The sequence below is a fragment of the Chiloscyllium plagiosum genome, unplaced genomic scaffold, assembly GCF_037043375.1.
Source record: "Chiloscyllium plagiosum isolate Xiang-an unplaced genomic scaffold, Cpla_swu_hap1 HiC_scaffold_19, whole genome shotgun sequence".
In the NCBI taxonomy this organism is placed as follows: domain Eukaryota; kingdom Metazoa; phylum Chordata; class Chondrichthyes; order Orectolobiformes; family Hemiscylliidae; genus Chiloscyllium; species Chiloscyllium plagiosum.
This window is the reverse complement of record NW_028270157.1, coordinates 47112575-47135881: the sequence shown is the minus strand read 5'-3', so window position 1 is coordinate 47135881 and position 23307 is coordinate 47112575. Positions and strand designations below refer to the sequence as shown.

Below are 23307 nucleotides of genomic sequence, written 5' to 3'. Positions count from 1 at the left end.
GTTTAGTCCTGAAAGGCTAAGGGACTTATAACAGAAAGACAAGGTGATAAAAGATATATATGTGAATCCATACTCTGAAAAGGAGGCAGAGAATATATCTGACTATTATTATCTGAAAGATAGAATCCTCAGACAAAAATGGAGACCATGGCAGTTTAGTGCAGAGGAGAATTGGGTCGAAGTGCACCAGTTTGTGTTGCTGATAGCATACAGACAGGAAGTGTTACGCATAGCACATGAACTACCTGTAGGAGGTTAAAAATCACACAACACCAGGTTATAGTCTAACAGGTTTAATTGGAAGCACACTAGCTATCGGAGTGACGCTCCTTCATCAGGTGATTGTGGAGGGCTCGATCGTAACACAGAATTTATAGCAAAAATTTGCAGTGTGATGTAACTGAAATTATACATTGAAAAATTGATTGTCTAACAGAGGAAATACTCCACAATCAAAAAAGCACTATTGAGTTTGGCACTGACCTTACAACATTTTAATGTGTCGGAGACGGTTATGTACACTACTCTCAATCCTCTTACATTCTTGGAACACTTTAAAGAATATGTGACTATTTTGTTGAAGTCTTATCTTACAGACTTTTAATTTACAAATCGTACATGTTGTGGGTCGTAAGAATGTAATCGCAGATGTGTTATTGCGGATTTAACTGATAAAGTATGGATTAGGCTGGTATCTATTCAATGTTTTATGTATATGTGGGAAGAAGTTAGTGTGAACTATAATTAAAGTCATATGTATGTCATGGTAATGTGCTTAAGGAATAGAGAAAAAAATGAAGCCATCTTCATTATGATGGTTCTTTTTTTTAGGGGGGGTGAAGTGCTATAAATGTGTGGGTATACTATTCCTTTAAGGGAGAGAGGAAGCTGGCAAGGACTGAAAGCACAAAGTGTGCTCAACAATTGAAAAACATAACATTTGGTTGACACAAACAGCTGATTTTCTGTTGCCATGGTACAAAAACAAATTCAAATTCCGCAAATCAGTTTAAATTATGCCCCAGATACCAAAATCCAATTGAATTTAAATTCAATGTTTGGATGACATCAAATCAATGAAATGGTCTGATGTTTTGGGGTATAAAACCAGACATTTCAAACAGTTAGGGTGAGAACAGCAAAGAGTTACCAAGAAGCAACAACTGTCAGCAGAATAGCTCTCTTAGAGCCTCATAGGTCATATCTATCTTTAAGGCCTGCACCCATCCATCAAAATGATGATATTTAATTCTTTCAAACTCAACAGAAGTCTGACCTGGTTCATTCATTATGTTTCTCAACCACTGTCTATACAATTCTGGTACCAATTCACAAGCACTATTTGACCTTTTCACAATCTCTTGATGCCTCATCTGACAGCTCAGCAAATACTTCACTAGCTCTGCCTACCAGTTTAGTCTGAACTAGCATTACCCATAAATCCTCGGACCACCCCATCTGCCTAGCCAATTTTTCAAATCAAATAGAGAAGGCTTTGGCACCTTTCTCATAAAAATGTTTATATTTATATAAATTTTTATATACATATATCACTACCTTGTCTTGTAATCTCCATCCTGCTATCTTGACTTTGCTGACTAAGTTGAGAGTGTGTTGCTGGAAAAGCACAGCAAGTCAGGCAGCATCCGAGGAACAGGAAAATCAATGTTTCATGCCCGAGCCCTTCATCATTCCTGCTCCTCGGATGCTGCCTGACCTGCTGTGCTTTTCCAGCAACACACACTCAACTCTGATCTCCAGCATCTGCAGACCTCACTGTCTCCTTTGCTAAGTCACAACTTCATAAGTTCAAATTCTCTTTTTCTCTCTCCCTTTCTTCTGTCTCTCTTTCTCTCTCTGTTTGCTCAGTTCAGAACCTTCTGTCTCTTTCTTTTTCCTCTCTTTTCTCTGTTTCTTTCACTTACTGTTTGCTCAGCTAAGAACCTTCTCTCTCTTTTTATTCTCTGTCTCTCTCTCTCTTTCTCTCTCTCTCTCTCTCTCTCTTTCTCTCTCCCTCTCTCTGTTTATCTTTAACTCCATTTTCCTCAATTGTAATTTAAGGTTTTCTAACTCTACTACACTTGTCTGTTTCTCTGACACACCTACGTATTTGATTAATTCCCTTACAATTTCAGCTTTACTTTTGTCCTTGGTTAAACCCAATTCTAACCTCTTTGCTAATTCTAAGAGTATGGTCTTTTCTTTCTAAACATTCTTAGCAAATTTGGGAATCATCTTCAAATCCCAGAAACTCTGTAGCCATTTTAAGAGGCATTTCTGTCACTTTTAATTTAACCAATCACAAGTAATTAAAATTAAAAATAATTGTCTCACCTGGTGTTTTATTTGAAGATCTAGGACACTAACTGGCAAGTATTTAAATCTACGGGCTTTTCTCATACCCCAAATCTATTCAATCTGTCCAAATCTCAGACTGGATCTGTCTAAACCTATCCAAATCATGAATCCGAGATCCAGACTGTTCAAAGCCCGGACAAGCCCCCAGACTGTAACGGCACGGACTCAACCCCTCTACTAATTTAAACTCGACATACAGAGAAGCTCGCCTCGTGCCATAATCTGTTAAATTTTGAGGGGCAAAGACCTATCCCAGAGGTTACTATTTAAAGTGAAATTAACAATTTTATTCTTTAAGTCCAACATAGAACATTAAACAATAGCTATTTACAACCCATTTCTCTTAATCCTATCTTTTACCTCCCACTCTACAATAATAGTCCATTAAATTACCTCTTAAATTTACAGCAAATCAATTTCATATCCAATTGTCCTCTTCAGATGTCAAACCTTCTCTGTAAATCTCTCTGGGTTGGCTTTGTGGTTCTGCTGCACAACTTTTCTTATGGGCAGATACCTTTCTGAAAGCTATTATGCTGGCAGTTGTTGCTTCTTGGCAACTCTTTGCTGTTCTCCCCCTAGTTGTTCAAAATGTCCTGTTTTATACCCCAAAACATCAGACCATTTCTTTGGTTTGATGCCGTCAAAACATTAAATTCTAATTCAATTAGATTTTGGTATCTGGAACCTAATTTAAATTGATTGACTGAATTTGAATTTAGTTTTGCACCATGGCAACATAATACCAGCTATTTGTGTCAACCAGATGTTACATTTTTAAGTTGTTGAGCACATTCTGTGCTTTCAGTCCTTGCCAGCTTCCCCTCTCTGTTAAAGGAACAATACACCTACACTTTTAAAATAGTCTCTCATAATTTTGTCGAACTTAATCAGATTCAACCCCACCCCCACCCCCCGACCTCAGCCTCCTCTACTCCAAGTGAAACAAACCCAGCTTATCCAATTTCTCCTCATACCTGAGACTTTTAATCCCAGGCAATATCTTGGTGAATCTCCTTTGCACCCTCTCCAGTGCAATCATATCCTTCTGATAGTGTGATGACCAGAACTGCAGACAGTATTCCATCTTTGGCCAAACCAATGTTTTATCAAGTTGTAACAAAACTTCCTTTCTCCTGTATTCTACACCCTGGCCAAAAGGCAAGTAGCCTTTCTCACCACCCTGTCTACCTTCAGGGGTCTACGGACTTATACAGCAAGGTCCCTTTGTTCCTCAGCACTCCCTAGGTACTGACCATTCAGTGTGTATAACCTTCCCTTATTGGACCTCCAAAAGTGTGTCACCTTACACTTATCAGGATAAAATTCCATCTGCCATTGCTCTGTCCAATTTACCAGCTGATCAATATTAGATTGTCATCTGAGACTATCCTCCCCACTGTTAACAGCTCCACCAATTCTCGTGTCACCTGCAAACTTACTAACTTTACCTTCTATATTTACATCCAAGTCATTAATATACATAATAAACAGCAGGAGTCCTGCCACCAATCCCTGTGGTACAATGCCTGTCACGTACTTCCAATCACAAAAATAACTTTCCACCATCACCCTGTGCCTCCTGTTTGCAAGCCAATGTTTGATCTAGTTTCCCAACTTGTCTTGGATCCCATGGCTTTTACCTTTTGAACAGTCTTCCATGTGGGACTTTGTCAAAGGCCTTCCTGAAATCCATGGAAACCACATCAGCTGCTCTACCTTCAACAATTTATTTAGCCACCGTTTCAAAAGCTCAACTAACTTCACCAGACAGGATCTCCTCCAACAAATACGTACTAAATATCCCTGATCAATGCTTGTCAAATGTTGATTCATCATGTCCCTCAGAATTGTTTCCAATAATTTCCCTACCATTGACATCAGACTAATTGGTCTATAATTATCTGGCTTACTCTTGCTATCCTTCTTGACCAAAATAGCTCTCCTCCAATCATCTTGCACTTCACCTGTGGCCAGTGAGGTATTAAACATCTGCACCAGGGTCCCAGCAAACTTCTCCCTTGTCTTCCATGAAAACCTGGGATACATCTCATCAGTCCTGGAGATTTCTGCACCTTTATGCCTCCTCCATATTAATCTTAACATGTTCTGGAGCCTCACCATCCCAACTGAAATCCCCGGCAATGATGTCTTTCTCCTTTGTGAATACCGATGTCCTCTGGCTCCACACATAGATTGTTGATCTTTAATAGGACCCATTTTTCCATGGTAATCCTCATACTTTTAACATATTTAAAAATGTATTAGGGTTTTACTTAATCCTGTTTGCCAAAGATATTTCGTGGCCCTTCCTCACCCTCCTAAGTTCTTTTTTAAGCTGTTATGGACTAGGTCAGACCAAAACATTCTTAAGCAGTTAGCCCAGACCTTAACATTGCAATTTGTTTCAGTAAATGTACAGTGAAAATTATCTGGAGTAATTTAGCTAGGTTGACTTTTAGGTTTTAAAACAAAGAGCTATTCACAAAATTGTGCAATTAAACACAAAGAACAGAATTAAAAAAAACCCCTACAGAATTCAGTCTATCCAAACTCGACTTAAGTATGCTGTTCTGAATATACACAACAGTCCCAATAAGTAACTCCCTTTAAAAACCTGTATAAATGGAAGACATGCTTACAGATTGAAGTTGAAAGGCAGAAAGAGAGAGAGAGAGAGAGAGAGAATGTTCACTGTTGAACTCCTAACCAGAGATAAAGTTCCATCTGCCATTGTTCTGCCAATTTACCAGCTGATCAATATCAGACTGGAGCCTGAGACCATTCTATCACAGTTTTCATGTCAACTGCAAGCTTACTCATTGTATCTTCTACTTGCACATCGTCTAAACTGTGCTTCCTTCTATATCTTTATAAAACACTCAATATCCCTTGACATCCAGGGTTCCCCAGACTTTCTTCCTATATATTCTGCCCCACAGTATAGCTACAGTTAGGGGGACTATACACTACTCCCACAAGTGACTTCATAATCAATTAAATCAAATCAAATCCATCCTTAGGTATTTCTTATCTCACATTATTGAATTGATGTCACCATCTTTTCTTGGCTTCCTATGCTTCCAGAATGTCAAATTCCGGAATAATTCAGTCCAGACAATGATCACCTTGCAAATCATGTCTCTGACATGGTGGTCATGCTATCACTTCATCGATTTTATTATGAATACTGCACACATTCCAATGCAAAGTCTTTTGTTATGACTTTTACCATTCTTGCAAAGTCTGACCTTGACTGATGTGCACTTTTATGTCTATATACTCTGTCCCTATCTCCACACCCTGGTTATCATAACAACCTTGCTCTATTACCTTGTCCTTTCTCTGTAATTTACCACAATCCCCTCACTTAACACTTAATACTGCCTCCACCTCCACAAAAAAAAGCCCCTCTTAATGCTAGTTATATGGTTTGCCAAAGCACAGCTCCCGGCAAAGTTCAAATGAAAGCTATCTCAATGGTATAGCTCCCACATTTTGTAGGACACCTACATTCCTGTGTACCATAAACATAAGCAGTCTTTCTCCATTTAAATAATTTTCTTTTTCAGTTTTCAAGCTAAAATGGACAAGTTCCCTTTTTTGCTACATTACTTCCCTTCAATTAAATCTTTGCACATTCCTCTAAGATTATTTTGCAGATTGTTTGTGTTTTCTGGCAACTTATTTTTCAAAACTTTCTTTTTTCATCAGAAAATTAAGCCACTAAGTGTTCACTACTTTTATTGATATTATTATGAACCAGACCTAACCCTTTCAAAGTCTTTCACGAAGGCAGCCGAGACCCTAATTTTTTCTTATTTTAAATGCAAATGTAAATTGTTTATTCCAGATGCAATGCAATTAGTCAAGCGCCTTGACATTAAGCCAAACACACTTTATTTCAATTGTATTTAGACTGTAGTTAAAATACAGCCAAAGAAAGTGGAATTTATAATAACTCTATGGGAAAACTTAACATAATAATAGATACAGTAACAATCACTAATTAACTGTTCCAATATAATAATATCCCATAAACACATCCCTGAGCAAAATGAAAAATTCAGATGCAGATTCTTACATGCAGTTCTCAAATCCAGGACAGAAAAAACATCAAGAGACATTCACGAAGCTTCCATCTCTGTTGAGACCCCAATAGTTTCTGATGCTACTGAAAAACCAAAACCCAAATATCCTAATCAGTGAGAGTAGGCCACACCCATTCAGGCTGTCAAAAGAAAACCAAGGTCTCCTAAGTTGTTTACACAAGTCTTAGCTACTGCCTCTGCCATACAATCTCTCTTCAAAACAAACCGGGGCAAAATAACCTCTATCGCCCCATTAGATATTACAAATAGTTGACTCCCCAGCACTGATGCTTATGGCACTCTACTAGTAACAACTTTTGAACATGAAAGTGACCTATTTATCCCTGCTCTCTGCTTCATGTTAACTAACCAGTTCTACATCTGTGCTAATAAGGACATGTTGCAGCTGTACAGGAATTGGTTAGGCCACTGTTGGAATATTGCGTGCAATTCTGGTCTCCTTCTTGTCAGAAAGATGTTGTGAAACATGAAAGGCTTCAGAAAAGATTTACAAGGATGTTGCCAGAATTGGAGGATTTGAACTATAGGGAGAGGCTGAACAGGTTGGGACTGTTTTCCCTGGAGCATCAGAGGCTGAGGGGTGACCTTATAGAGGTTTACAAAATTATGGATAGGATAAATAGACAAAGTCTTTTCCCTGGGGTCGGGGAGTCCAGAACTAGAGGGCATAGGTTTAGGGTGAGAGGGGAAAGATATAAAAGAAACCTAAGGGGCATTTCTTTCACACACAGGGTGGTACATGTATGGAATGAGCTGCCAGAGGAAGTGGTGGAGGCTGGTACAATTGCAACGTTTAAAAGGCATTTGGATGGATATATGAGTAGGAAGGGTTTGGAGGGATATGGGCCGGGTGCTGGCAGGTGGGACTAGATTGGGTTGGGATATCTGGTCAGCATGGACGGGTTGGACCGAAAGGTCTGTTTCCATGCTGTACATCTCTATGACTCTATAACAATCAACTTTTGCTTTTAAAACTGACAGTAGAAATGCTCAGTCTTGCTCACCAAAGGTCTCACTTGATTTCCTGTTTTTCTATCCAATGTCATTCTTGAATATTTTCAAACTTGCTCCCCCAGTGCAGCCTTTTGATTCCCAGTCTTCTTGAGGTTATTTCCATTGATGTCACACTTCTGATTTTTATCTCTCCCAAAGATGAATATCTTCCCGGATCTCTCACCCTGTGTTACGTATCCCCAAACATATGTTGGTTGTTCTTGTATTATTCACTTATTAATGTTTGCTATTAGTACATTTTATTAATTTTACCACCAATTAGTTTACTATGTTAAAATTTAAAAATATGAAAGACCTTAACACCTTATCAAAGACTCACCAAATGGCAAGCTCCATTCTTTTCAGTAGTGCAAATACCAATTCCAATCAGCTCCAATGAAGCTACTTCTAAGTTTCCATGGTCATCCCCTTCACTCAGTGCTGTTAATTACCTGCCAAGTGTCCTCAATTCACCCATTTCTCTGCAAGAAAAATTTAAATTGAAAACACTAAGTTAGGAGGTACCAATAAATTGTGCTGATGGAAGCAAGAAATTACCAAATAGCCTTTGACATATTTAGTTGGGGTAATTATTCCCGGCAAAGAGAAGTGGGATTAAATGTTGCAGGGAGTTAAATCCCTTGAAATTGACATTGGGTTGGGATCCTGACCCTGACAGCATCCTGACCTCTTCCAGGTTTCTATGGGATGGGATTGAAGCTGAGATTGAAGGCAAGCAGGCAATCTCCTATCCTGGATCTATTGGGTAAGTAATTGAGAAGTACGTAAGAATCCAATTAAGTCATGTTTAATCCTAAATTTGGATTTCCCATCCAGGCGATCTGCTTGCTGATCTGCCAGCAACTTGTTAGGATCATCCAGTCAAGTGAACAGTTGGATGAGTTTCATCAGTGAAACTGACAAGCTGGAAGGTTTTAATCAGTGAAGTGCAGGAATTATGTCATGTCCATGACAGACTGCTGTTCAAAGCACTTTTCTTTCAACTAGACAATTGATTTCCAATTTTTTGGAAGTTCCTTCACTTGTCTTACTCTTCACTCACTTTACCCTCCACTTTCCTGCTGCTTTCATAGTCAGTTTATGTAATCTCTGGTGAGGAGCAAGAGCATACACAACACAGGATTGATGGAGTGAACACTAAGGAGCTGGAAAGAGGCAAGGTCAGGATGTATTTGCAGAGAATCAACAAGTCTGAACACCTCTAGCTAAGAAGAATCAGATTTTCATGGTAGGTTGCTGCTGGCATCTTGTTATCTAGAGCAAGAAACCTGGAATAGATGGGTATGTTGCCAGTAGCTGACAGTGGATTACTGCCTCTCACTAAGTTGTGTACTCTCTCCCTGCAAGGAGAGAACATAGAAAAGATGTGAACACTGGTGATGACTTATATGGATGGAAAGGAAGCACATTGTGAAAAATTTCTGTGATGAATGGATGCCAGAGGGCAATAGGCTGAGGGTGAATGTGACTGACGTCTGTTCAGTTTAGGATGTGAGATGCCTGTAGAGAAAGGAATGAGTGGAGTTGCAAGATATGGCAATCTGAAAAGCTCTATGCAAGAGAATGCTGGGAAGTTTAGAGTGTGGAATTTTACACCTGAAAGTATTGTGTTACTTGTCTTTACCAACCTTGGAAAGGTGACACTGTTGCTGCTGCCTTGCTTAATTACTTCTGATCCATGTTTGATCTTTGGAGAAGCCTTCTTCCTTCTGTCCCTTATATTACACTCCACTGCAGCCCCTTAGATCTCACAGCAGATAGTATAACTAAGAATGAAGAGCCTTCTCATGTCTTGAATCCTATAGTTACTGCAGCTTCAAAAATTCAAGTGCTGGTAAGTTCTTGTCACTCATGCTCTGGGCCCTATAAGTAGAAGTCCTTCTTTTGACAGAATGGACACATCATCATACCTGTCCTTAATTCCAGAGGCTAGGTAGTAATTCTGTGTGTGAATTAACCTGAAAGTTATTGTTTCTTTCTGGCAGGGATTAAGTCCAAAGGTTTCTGCACAGTGAATGGGGAACATCATGTTGTCCCTGGAACATTGGAGGCTGAGGGGTGACCTTATAGAGGTTTATAAAATCATGAGAGGCATGGATAGGGTAAATAGACAAGCTCTTTTCCCTGTATTGGGGGAGTTCAGAACTAGAAGGCATAGCTTTAGGGTGAGAGGGAAAATTTCTAAAAGGGACCTAAGAAGCAATATTTTCACACCGAGTGCTGCGTGTATGGAGTGAGCTGCCAGAGGGAGTGGTGGAGGCTGGTACTATTACAACATTTAAAAGGCATCTGGATGGATACATGAATAGGAAGAGTTTAGACAGATATGGGCCAAGTACTGGCAAATGGAATTAGATTAATTTAGGATATCTGGTCGACATGGACGAGTTGGACCGAAGGCTCTGTTTCCATGCTGTACATCTCTGTGACTCTGTGAAAGATAGAATCCAATATCAGAAAGGTTGAGGTTATCCATTTTGAATATAAAAAATGCACACAATGTATTTTCTTATTGATTGGATGCCATGAAATATGGAGGAATAAAGAGATTTAAGTTTCCGGAAATTGCTAAAAAGGCTCGTGTATGTGGGAAAAAAACAATCAAAAGGGCAAAGTAATCAAACTTACATCCATATCATCAATCTCAAAAATCACTATTGGTGTTTATCTCAAGATGATTGAAATATAAAAGTGAAGATGTGATGTTTCAATTATATAGGTGTGTTGACAGATAGTTCCAATTTTAGATTCTTGCGTCTCAGGGAATGTATATTTGTTCGGCAAGGATACTGAGCAGGTTCTCAAGGGTGATGCTAGAGCTTAAATGGTTAAGTTATGAGAACAGATGTCATTGACTCAGTTTGTGATCATTGAGTTTAGAATGTTAAAGGATAAGCTTATCAATTCCTTTCCAACGATAAAGCCATTGAACAGGCTGATAGGAAAAGTGTTTTATTCTTTTGGGAACCCATTAAAGAAGAGGATGTGATGATACTGGACCTTTAAGAGATATTTACTCTGGGCTGTTTCTCTTGAAGAGAGTGTTGACACCGTGATGCCAACATGTCTGCTTCAGAAGCGACGGGTAAACAGCTTTGAACTCCCTGAGTGTTTTATTAAATTAGACAAAAGAGGTATGAGTGGATGGAGTCAGGCTCACACAGACCCAGGGTTTTAGTTAGGATTTCAGTTGGCGTTTTGAGAGTTGAAGCTGAGAGTTACAGCTTTCTCTCTGCTTCAGAAAAAAAGCTTGAGTTCTTTCTCTACTGCTAGATTGTTTCTTTCAGTGTTCCTTTCTCCTGGACTGGAGATAGCACCTAAGAAACATGTGTTTTGCGGAATTTGCCTTTGCCAAGGGTATCTTTCTGGAATGCTGCTGTATGGAACAGTTGATTAGTAGTTGTAAGATATATTATTTTACTAGGTAATTCAATCGAGTTAAAGTTATGCCAATTCTTTGGCTGTTTATATTTTAACTTATTGTAAGAATAAAGTGTATTTTATTTAAAGCCTAGTTGAGGACCAATTGAATCACATCTGGAACACAGCACCTGACACTTGCTTTTAAATAAGATTAAAAAGTTAAGGTGTAGGCTATCTCCTTTATAGATTTGAAGGGTTTGGTCTGGTCCATAACAACAGCTTTAATCTTAGAGTTTATTCATTCAGAAGTGAAGGAAAAAGAAAAACTTTTAACACAAATTGTATTGGAAATTTTAGAATTTTTCCCAGTGGATTGTACATCCTGGGTTAATTGGAACTTTTTAAGAACAAGATTGATAAATCATTGTTGAATAAAGATATACAAGGAATTATCTAAATTAAGTTGAGCTGTAGATGAGTTTTGATTTAGAGGAATAGGGGCTTGTTTAGTAGAATGATGAAGCAAGTTCAAAGGTCCCAAAATCCTGCTCATGTTCATGCACAAGTCTAACAATTTGGCTTTGTGTCCATAAATTGATTCATGATATCTTCATTCATCCAAAGTATTATTGATGATAGGGCATAATAATTTTATGAAAAGTGACTAATGTCATGAGATGTATAACTTAAAAATACAATTTTTATGGATGGCACGATGGCCCAGTGGTTAGCGCTGCTGCATCACAACGTGAGGAACCCGGGTTTGATTCCAGCCGCAGGTGACTGTCAGTGTGGAGTTTGCATATTCTCCCCGTGTCTGCGTGGGTTTCCCCCGGGTGCTGCGGTTTTCTCCCAAAGGTGTGCAGGTTAGGTGAATTGGCCATGCTAAATTGCCCATAGTGTTCAGGGATGTGTAGGTTAGATGCATTAGTCATGGGTAAATGCAGAGTAATAGGGGAGAGGAAATGGGTGAGTTACTCTTCAGAGGGTCAGTATGGGCTTGTTGGGCCAAATGGTCTGTTCCACACTAGGGATTCAATGATTCTATGATTAGTTCTTTCAACCTTTTCCCATCTCTGTCATGTATTAATGGGCCCAGTTTGAAGTTCTAAGTATTTGTAATAGAGTTTTCATTTTTCTATTTTCTCTAGATTCTTACAGGTGAAGACTGGAATTCAGTGATGTATGATGGCATAAGGGCATATGGAGGGCCATCATTCCCAGGAATGCTGGTTTGTATTTACTTCATCATCCTATTCATCTGTGGGAACTGTATCTTTTTGCTATGAAGAGCATTTGGGAGTCAGGTAGTAGAATTTAAAGAAGGCAGCTGGTAGAATTGTATCAGCTTTCCAGCTTTGTTAAACTAAGCACTGAAGATACCAGTGAGTTTCATGGCAACTCGATCTGCAAAACTGCCAGGATTTTGAGATCATTATCGTTAATTAGAAAACTATGCTTTGCAAGACAATTTGTTCCGCAGATTCATTTTGAGTTGTTTGGATTGAAAACTGATCAAATTATTGATAATATTTTATGTTAATATCCAAAATAATCTATATTTTCAACATATTACAAGTTACTTTAACATATTATTGATGAATTCTTAATCTCGCAGAGCAGGGAATTAAGGGCTACGGGGAGAGTGCAGTTAAGTGGCGTTGAAATGCCCATCAGCCATGATTGAATAGCAGAGTAGATTGTTATGGTCTTCTCGTCTTATAATGCAATAAGATATGAAGTTATTACTTTTTTGCATTCAAATCATATAGTCATATCGGTAATCTGTCTTGTTAAATATTGCACTTGCCTTGACTCAGCCTGCAAACAGATATACTATTAAATGTATTCTTGGCCATCGCTGTAGACAATCTGGCCGATGCTGAAAGTTTGACTTCTGCCCAGAAGGAGGAGGAAGAAGAGAAAGAACGCAGAAAGCTAGCAAGGTAATGATTTGGGTAAAATTCAGTTCCAGTATGATTTTGCATTTTACAGCATTTCCTTTAAAATGTTTTAAAATCTAAAGTCCTTTGATTGTTTAATCTTTAATTCAATCTGAATCTAAGCACCTCAGTGTTATGTTCACAATGTTAGGAAAGTAGGCTGTTAAATTTTGTTTAATACAGCCACTCCTTATATGATCCCAGCTTGCCAATAAATGTACCAACACTTATGAGAATTGACTTCTGGTTTTGTTAGTTTCAGCAGCTTTCAGACTTCAGAAGTCTACACAGAAAAATATAATGACGCGAGGGAATGTTGGTGTTAAGACGAATGTGAAAAGGCGATCAGCTCCTTTTGTCTTTTAATCCCTCTCGCTCAGATACAATGAATATATTAATTTCTTCCTTAACACACTTCAATCAAATTTTGTTAAACAGATAAAACATGAAGGAGAGTCTCTCTTCCGACTCAAACTATAGTTTGTTTGTATATTCCAAGTATAACAGTATTATCTTTTAAAAATGAACACTCCAGAGTCATCTGTCATCTCCAATATTGAAAGTGTCATACAAATATAAGTAAAAAAAGAGACTGGAATTTCTTGAATCCCACCAAGTTTCAGTGTCACTTGACTAAAATAGTATTTCCGATGCAGCCCATGTCATACTTTTTGTGGGTTGCCTGGACTTCTCAGGTGATCACAGCAGCTATTTTAGGTCAGTAGTATCCTTTTTGCATACTATTTTAGTCCAAGAAAGTCTCAAGTAGTAAAATTAAATGATAAAACTTGAATATTGGAAGTCCATTATCACTGCAATCAGAATAACTCCCCATCATGAAGAATGAACATGAACAATATTTCTTCATTTTGTTTATAGTCAGTGTTTAAAGAACAATCTAAAAAATATGATGACAACAGATTCTGTATTCACTGTTTTTGTCCTACTCTCGGTTTTCAAAAGGCAACCAGACTAGTTCATGTACCTGTGCTACATTCCAAAGTCTTCAACCTTCACTGCCCAGTTCTATAATCCATATACCAGATTCAGGCATTTTTCAAAATTTGATTTTTTTTAGAAGGTGGAGGGTGATAATCTGAGGTGATGGATGGGTGATAATCTGGAGTTCGTCTCCTGTAGGATGCCTGGACTTGCATTATGCACCTCACTTTAATTCAACTTTATATTAACCCAAGTTGACTGATTGAAATCTGAGATTTGGTTCTGTCCCTTTGATTTTCTAGTGAGTAACTAGTATGTGTCACAGCTCACTAGGGTAATGCTGTGGAAATCAAGCCCCACTATCCCCATAGATATGAGACATTTGAAAAGATTTAGTTGAAGATATAATTTACCTGACCATTGAGTTCAGGTGAAAAGAAAACACTCACAAGATTTCTGTAATTATAAAAAAAATTGATCATTACAAATGAACTGCCTTTAACCAGTGGCAGTTAAAAAAACATGACATGCTACTAACAATGGGGCGGTTCAGTGGTTAGCACTGCCGCCTCAAAGTACCAGGAACATGGGGTTCGATTCCAGCCTCGGGCGACTGTCTGTTTGGAGTTTGCATATTCTCCCCTTGTTTGCGTGTGTTTCTTCCAGGTGTACTGCTTTCCTCCCACAATCCAAAGATGTGCAGGTTAGGTGAATTGGCCATGTAAAATTGCCCATTGTGTTCAGGTTGGATGCATTAGTCAGGGGTAAATGTAGAGTAATAGGATAGGGAAATGGGTATGGTTGGGTTACTTTTCGGAGAGTCGGAGTGAATTTGTTGGGCAAAATGGCCTATTTTCACACTTTAGGAATTCAGTGATTATCTGCTTCTGTTAACCTGATTGTTAAAACTACTGCTATCTCCATGTCACTATGGTTTAATCCAGAACTTTACTTTTTTTTTAATGTCTACAATGCAAAAAAGAAGGAAATTTAAAAATGCAGTCTTTACCTGCTTCCACCCTTAGGAAAGATGAAACACCATTTCAAGTCTGTGTTTCATCACATTGTATGTGACACATAGGCCACAAAAAATGAGACATACTTCCATTCACCCTTACTCTCTCATATGCATAGCTTAAAAATGGTTTGAACTACTGACCTAAAATAGCTACTTCGATTACCTGAGAATTCCAGGCAAACCACAACAGTTTGGAATAACTGTTTTAGTCAAGAGGCACTGACTCTTGGTGAGATGTCAAGAAATTCATACTTTTTATTTTACTTACATTTGTATGATAGCTTCAAGCTATTAAAAGTTCTTACGTTCATTTTACATTCAGCACAAGGTGCCTGTGATCACCGTACTTTTACTAGCAATGTCAATGACTTTTCCATTGAATGGTTGAATCAATAGACATCATCCAAATAATCTTGTATTTCAAGTTTTAAACTTTCTAACAAAAAGTATTTCTCAGACACTGGAAATTCTGTTAGCTCTGCATACACGGTATAAAAGTAATGTTAATATCATAAGAACAATCAATATCTGTGTCACAAATCTTCACTTGATACAGAAAAAAATCAACTTCATTTGGTTCCACAGTGAATTACCAGGTGTCATTATCTACGATTATATTGATTTATTCTACCAGTGCCTAACTCAAATAAATCATGTAAATGAATTTGTTAAATGCCTGGACTGTTCCATACAGTGGAAGGGTCATCATAAGGAACTGGTTTATTCTGGTCATGGCTCTTCGGGCTCGTGGTTGGTAGTGCTTAAGGGAGGTCAGGTGATGAATGTAGGGCACAACATAATCCAGATAGCAGGATCCTATCCAACTGGTAGGAAGCCATGGGTCGCTTTGGTCCACATGTAAAGTACAGGCTATTATAAGCCGTAAAATCATTAGCCAATGCCATCCAAGGTTGTAGGCTAGAATAGGCCTTGGTCTATTAAAAGTTATATTCCATACTCTAGACCAATTACAGTTAAATGTCCAGTTATCAGAAATGTTTACTACTGGGCCTTGCCAGTCTAATGTAAAGTTATCGAGGAGAAAGTGAGGACTGCAGATGCTGGAGATCAGAGCTGAAAATGTGTTGCTGGAAAAGCACAGCAGGTCAGGCAGCATCCAAGGAGCAGGAGAATCGATGTTTCGGGCATGAGCCCTTCTTCAGGAATGAGGAAAGTGTGCCAAGCAGGCTAAGATAAAAGGTAGGGAGGAGGGACTTGGGGGAGGGACTTAGAGATGCGATAGGTGGAAGGAGGTTAAGATGAGGGTGATAGGCCAGAGTGGGGGTGGGGCGGAGAGGTCAGGAAGAAGATTTCAGGTTAGGAAGGTGGTGCTGAGTTCGAGGGTTGGGACTGAGACAAAGTGGGGGGAGGGGAAATGAGGAAACTGGAGAAATCTGAGTTCATCCCTTGTGGTTGGAGGGTTCCCAGGCAGAAGATGAGGCACTCTTCCTCCAGCCGTCGTGTTATAGTCTGGCGATGGGGGAGTCCAAGGACCTGAATGTCCTTGGTGGAGTGGGAGGGGGAGTTGAAGTGTTGAGCCACGGGGTGGTTGGGTTGGTTGGTCCGGGTGTCCCAGAGATGTTCTCTGAAACATTCCGCAAGTGGGCGGCCTGTCTCCAATATAGAGGAGACCACATCGGGTGCAGCCAATGCACTAAATGATGTGTATGGAGGTGCAGGTGAATTTGTGGCGGATATGGAAGGATCCCTTGGGGCCTTGGAGGGACGTAAGGGGGGAGGTGTGGGTGCAAGTTTTGCATTTCTTGCGGTTGCAGGGGAAGGCGCCGGGAGTGGAGGTTGGGTTGGTGGGGGGTGAGGACCTGACGAGGGAGTCATGGAGGGAGTGGTCTTTTCGGAACGCTGATAGGGGAGAGGAGGGAAATATATCCCTGGTGGTGGGGTCCGTTTGGAGGTGGCGGAAATGATGATGGATGATACGATGTACATGGAGGTTGGTGGGGTGGTAGGTGAGGACCAGTGGGGTTCTGTCCTGGTGGCGATTGGAGGGGTGTGGCTCAAGGGCGGAGGAGGGAAGTGGAGGAGATGCGGTGGAGAGCATCGTTGACCACGTCTGGGGGGAAATTGCGGTCTTTGAAGAAGGAGGCCATTTGGGTTGTTCGGTATTGGAGCTGGTCCTCCTGGGAGCAGATACGGCAGAGATGAAAGAATTGGGAATATGGGATGGCGTTTTTACAGGGGGCAGGGTGGGAGGAGGTGTAGTCTAGGTAGCTGTGAGAGTCGGTCGGTTTATAGTAAATGTCCGTGTTGATTCGGTCACCCGAGATAGAAATGGAGAGGTCGAGGAAGGGGAGGGAGGAGTCTGAGACGGTCCAGGTAAATTTGAGGTCGGGGTGGAAGGTGTTGGTAAAGTGGATGAACTGTTCAACCTCCTCGTGGGAGCACGAGGCAGCGCTGATACAGTCATCGATGTAGCGGAGGAAAAGGTGGGGGTGGTGCCAGTGTAGCTGCGGAAGATGGACTCTTCCACATATCCTACGAAGAGGCAGGCATAGCTGGGGCCCATGCGGGTGCCCATGGCTACTCCTTTGGTTTGGAGGAAGTGGGAGGATTGGAAAGAGAAGTTGTTCAGAGTGAGGACCAGTTCAGTCAATCGAAGGAGGGTGTCAGTGGAAAGGGTACTGGTTGGTACAGCGGGAAAGGAAGAAGCGGAAGGTTTTCAGTCCTTCGTGATGGGGGATGGAGGTGTACAGGGACTGGATGTCCATGGTGAAGATAAGGCGTTGGGGACCGGGGAAGCGAAAATCATGGAGGAGGTGGAGGGTGTGGGTAGTGTCCCGAACGTAGGTGGGGAGTTCTTGGACTAAGGGGGACAGGACCGTGTCGAGGTATGCAGAAATGAGTTCGGTGGGGCAAGAGCAGGCTGAGACAATGGGTCGGCCGGGGCAGTCAGGTTTGTGGATTTTGGGCAGGAGGTAGAAACAGGCGGTGCGGGGTTGTGGGACTGTGAGGTTGGAGGCAGTGGATGGGAGATCCCCTGAGGTGATGAGGTTATGGATGGTCTGGAAGATGATGGTTTGGTGGTGGGAGGTGGGATCATGGTCAAGGGGGCAGTAGGAGGAGGTGTCCGCAAGCTGGCGTTTAGCCTCAATGGTATAAAGATCGGTGCGCCAAACTACTACCGCGCCTCCCTTGTCTGCCGGTTTGATAGTGAGGTTGGGGTTGGAACGGAGGGAGTGGAGGGCTGTACGTTCCGAGGGTGAGAGGTTGGAGTGGGTGAGAGGGGTGAAGAGGTTGAGGTGGTTAATGTCGAGGCGGCAGTTGGCTAAGAAGAGATCGAGGGCAGGTAAGAGTCATGATTATATGCGGGCTGATACCATGTCAAAAATTTAGTCATCTCACAACCTGCATATTCTCATATCCCCCTTAATACCTGTGTGATTCTGACGTAACATCCACTCAACTGTTTCTGCTGTACAGAAAGGGAGGGGTTGGAAAGGTATTCCTTCCCTTAAATGGATGGGGACATGGGTACATACCTAACACTTACTTACATTCAATTTTTCAGCATATATATTTGGCATATGTAAATAGGTGTTTGCATGCAGTTCCTGAGTAGGTCGCTTTTTCAATGTCAAATGTCTACCTACATAAAATTATTTAGGAAGTCCAAGGAGTATCAAAAAGATCTTCATGCTGTGTCTTTTCCTTGTTGAGAAGTAACCTTACAATCAAATAGATGAACCCAGTTCGAGCATCCTTCAATTTTGACTAAGGTTGGTGTTGTAAGTAAAATGTGAAAGGGGCCGGTCCAGTGTTCTCCTAGTTTCTTTCTTTCCCAATTCTTGACCAACATGTAATCCCCTGGGTTTATTCGTGGATCTTAGGAGGCGATCGTTTCTTCCTCAGCTGGGCAATGTGATTGTTTGACCTGCAAGTGAAGAAACTTCAAAGAAAGTGTTAACTGTTTCAAGTAGTTCTGCATTTTCTTACCCATCACAAGAAGGTCGATGCCCTTTTGGGGTTTATCATGAGCATCCCACGGAGTCCTCATTGGCCAACCATAATCTATCTCTGTAGCTGACAATCCGGTCCGCGAATGTGGAGTTACTCGCACAGTGCCAAGAGTAATACTTTGAGCCAATTTAACCCCATTTCTTTTACTAATTTAGTTAATTTCTCTTTTAAAGTACCGGTGGCCCGTTCCACAATCACTGATGCGTGAGGGTGATATGCAGAGTGCAGTTGCTGTTTAATTTAGAGTGGGTCACATTATTCAGTATTAATTCGAGCCACGAAATGTGGTCCATTGTCTGAGCTTATTATTTTTAGATTAGATTAGAGTGTGGAACAGGCCCTTCGGCCCAACAAGTCCACACCGACCCGCCGAAGCGAAACCCACCCATACCCCTACATTTACCCCTTACCTAACACTACGGGCAATTTAGTATGGCCAATTCACCTGACCCTGCATATCTTTGGACTGTGGGAGGAAACCGGAGCACCCGGAGGAAACCCACGCAGACACGGGGAGAACGTGCAAACTCCACACAGTCAGTCGCCTGAGGCGGGAACTGAACCCGGGTCTCTGGCGCTGTGAGGCAGCAGTGCTAACCACTGTGCCACCGTGCCGCCCACAACCCAAAGCGGGAAATAACTTCAGTCAACAATATTTTCACCACTGTATGTACAGAACAATTAGTGGTGGGGAAGGCTTCAATTCATTTGTTAAATACATCAATCATCACTAAACAGTTTTTATAGCATTGAACATTAGGTAACTCAATAAAATCAAGCTGTATACAGGCAAAAGGACCATCTGGCAGGGGCATAGTCCTTGAAGGGCATTTAATGCCCTTACCCTTGTTATTTTTCATGCAGATATGACATCGATCTAGCCGCATTTGAGCTGCTGTATTCAAATCCAGGTATCACCAGGTTTTTAAAAATAGCTGTACCATTCCCTCCTTGCCAAGATGAGTACAAGAATGCAAGTAATCATTAAGCACTGGCAATAAAGGAGCAGGAATACAAACTTGACCTATCAGAGTAAGCCAGAGGTCTCACGTCGAGGTGTGCGAACATCCCATCGACTTCCAAAGTGTACACTCAGATTCAGAGGCATCCCTCTGTAAAGATTGAATTGCAGTTCGATCTGGCATGCCTTTTGTCCCAAAATGATAAGCTCAGACAATGGATCACATTTCATCCCAAAAGTAGGTACTTGATTTAGAGGCTGATTCCTGTCAGTTGGAACATCTAAAACAGCTGATGCAGTCACCTCTTTAGCAGCTGAATCAGCATGGGCATTTCCTAATTGCATCAGAGTGTTCCCCTTTGTGTGTGCAGTACATTTAATAACAGCCAATTGACGAGGAAGCAGAATAGCATTGAGAAGATTTTTAACCCTACAGAGCATTCTGAATGGGAGTCCCTGCAGAAGTAAAGAAGCCTTGTTGCTGCCAGGGGCGGCCAAAATCATGGGCAACACCGAATGCATACCTGGAATTGGTGTAAATGTTGGCAATTTTATCAGTGGCCAGAATACAAGCTATGGTAAGGGCAAGAAGCTTGACTTCTGTGCTAAGACAGGGTCTGAAAGGCAGCAGACTCCTGAACAGCAATGTCTGTCACATTAGCATAACTTGACTGCAGGATACCATCCAGAGAAACAGAACTACTATCAACATAAAGTATGAGGTCAGGATTCTCAATTGGCAGGTCAATCAAATCTGGGCGAGGTGCAGTAAGGAAATGATTCCAAAGCAAACAGTCATGCGGAGGGTCAGTAAGGTCATCAGGGGCTGCTCAAGGAATGTAGCAGGATTTAAGGTGAAGCTGTAATGAAATGAGAGGTAAGGGTACTGTAACAGCGAGACTTTGTAGCGGCTCAGATTAGCTTGGGTCAGGTGCTGGATCTGCTGATACTTTAGAATGACCACGACGACTGCGGGCTGTATACCTGTACAGGCTGGTGGAGGATCTTTTAATAAATGGACAGAAGTAAGGATTTGGGTGCACGGAGAGAGACCACAGGCAAGAGGATCGTGTGTGTGTGTGTGCGCTCTTTAGTAACATTTGGAAGCCACTGCCTGCAAAAGTTCACCAGTCCCAAAAAAAGTTCTCACCCACTTGGTCAGCCGCAAAAATTTAACTTCCAGTTGACCTTTATAAACCTTACCGGACAGGATCACATATCCCCATGAATGGAGACATGTGAGGAGGTAAACAGTGTCCTGCTGGTTATTACCTTATCAGGGCTAACAAGGGCAACAAGGAGTATTGAATGATAGTGGATCCCCCAGGGGTATCAGTGTCGCCAACTGGGAATGTAACGCCTGCAAAAAGAGGGTAGGAGAATGAATGAAGCTCTGTGGGAGCCGCGTCCAAGTGTACTGGTTGCCTTTAAACATAAAAACAAACAAATACAGCGAGTCGGGGTGAGGGGAATCGCAAAACAAAACATGCTGTAAGTCAACAAGGGTGAAAACACAGCTTCAGGCGTGATGCTACTAAGAATTGTAGCTGCGTTGGGGACAATAGGATGCAAAGGTTCCACAATCTGATTTATACAGCGGAGGCCTTGGACCAAGTGCCATTCGACGGTTGTCTGATTTTCGGAACCGGGAGGATTGGGGTGTTGCAAGGTGATCGGCATGGAATTAAAATTCCCTATTGAAGGAAAGACTGAATCAAGGCAGAGACTCCTTTCTCAGCCTCTGGGGTGAGGAGTACTGTGGAATCGAGGGCAAGGGCAATCCAGGTTTAAATTTAATATGGATTGGGGGGACATTAGTGAGTCCTACTTCATGTTTGGACACTGCCCATAAGTTCGGAGGAACGTCTGAGGTCAGAGGCTTATCAATGATGTGGCAGGCCAGTATGACAGTCACGCAGAAAGGTTGGGGAAAATATGCCAAGGAACCCTGAGGGTAAGTTTGTTGCTGAGTATAGAAAGGATCTGCTTGCTCGTGCAGAGCTGTGGCTAAAAATCCTAGAGATTTGGCACTGTCACTGTCATGAACAGTGAGAGTCACCTGAGGTGCCATGAGTCCCTGGGGTACCTCTAAAAGGAAGGCGGAACCTTCTCATCCCTCAATTAGGCCAGTAACTGTTACAATCTGAGGATTACCGAGGGCTGCTTGATACACATTCTGTAGTTCAACAGAGCTGCCTGTGTGATCACAACAAAGAATGACATGAGGATCACAATTATATAAACGAGGTGAAGTCAGAGTGATCAAAACCAACCAACCACCACTGCGGATTAGCAAAGAGGGAAGTTGCCAGGGTGGGCATGTGGGACAACAGATATTGACGTGCCCTTATCGAGGCACACAATGTCCACGTGCAATGAGCAGAGTAAATCGCATCCAGCAAGGTTGACAACCAGGGCCTGAGTAACAGTGAAGGGGATACAATAGATACGGCCCTCAAACTGGACAGTGAGCACCTGCATTAGTGGGTAAACAGCAATTTCACCCATGAAACAGGAAATTTCCACATGCTTACCAGAGAGGGGAAATTTGTGCCTTTGAACCAAAGCCAAAGCCAGCAGAGAGTGAATCACACCGGTGTCAATCAGAAAGGGAATAAGGATTAGATTAGATTACATTACAGTGTGGAAACAGGCCCTTTGGCCCAACAAGTCCATACCGACCCGCCGAAGCGCAACCCACCCATACCCCTACATTTACCCCTTACCTAACACTGTGGGCAATTTAGCATGGCCAATTCACCAGGCCTGCACATCTTTGGACTGTGGGAGGAAGCCGGAGCACCCGGAGGAAACCCACGCAGACACAGGGAGAAAGTGCAAACTCCACACAGTCAGTCGCCTGAGGCGGGAATTGAACGCGGGTCTCTGGCGCTGTGAGGCAGCAGTGCTAACCACTGTGCCACCGTGCCGCCCACTACCTTCAACATTATTTATATCTGTGGGCTCATCAGCATGGTCTCGTGAGAGGACTGGGTAGTTTGTGCAGGCTAGTCAAAAAGAGTTAGAGGTAGTGAAGGATGTCTGCTTATGATGAGAATCCCAGCCCCATTTGCAGGAAAACAGACAAGCCCTTGTGTAGTAGCCCACCTGCTCACAGTTAAAGCAAGGGTTACGAGAAGGGGATCCCAGTGGTGTAGCACAGGGGTTAAGTAGGAAATTACCTGAACCTGAGCCGGTCAGTCTGGTGACTTCCTTCCATTGTGGAACTTTGAAAATGGCGGTGAGTAGGTCTTTGTATAAACTCAGACTTGATGCGGGGCACAGTGTCCAGTCTCGCTAAGCAGTCACAGCCATTGCTGCAGTAGTAGGACATGGCACGTCATATCTGGGATCTTGAATTATCTGACCAACAATGTTACTAGTTTTTATACAGGATGCTACCTGGTCAGGCAAAGCCTGCATTAGCAGTGCATTGAACTGAGGAGACTGTCTTTGTTTGGTAAAAGCAGTATCCCCAGAATAGAGGGTGTAAATGCCACAGAAGGAGTCAATAAATGAAGTACTGCCTGCATTAGGGGTGGGTCGACAGTCAAGGAGTTTGGAGATGGGCTTACAGAGTGTGTGTTTGAGTGACGTGAACATCAGCGTATGCTGATCATT

At 41.7% G+C, this 23307-nt stretch overlaps 1 protein-coding gene across 21 annotated transcripts in view; it reads left to right on the top strand.

The window, feature by feature from the left end:
• The window catches only part of LOC122559424 (calcium voltage-gated channel subunit alpha1 C), a 1175809-nt gene that overhangs the window by 700915 nt on the left and 451587 nt on the right, over window positions 1-23307 (top strand). For all 21 annotated transcript variants that reach the window (XR_015760447.1, XM_087997307.1, XM_087997306.1 and 18 more), the window contains 2 exons: window positions 11999-12119; window positions 12679-12793. Coding sequence is in view for 20 of the 21 variants with exons in the window: in XM_087997307.1 (XP_087853433.1) it covers window positions 11999-12119; window positions 12679-12793 (236 nt within the window). In the remaining variant the exon portion in view is untranslated. The remainder of the gene's footprint in view (window positions 1-11998; window positions 12120-12678; window positions 12794-23307) is intronic.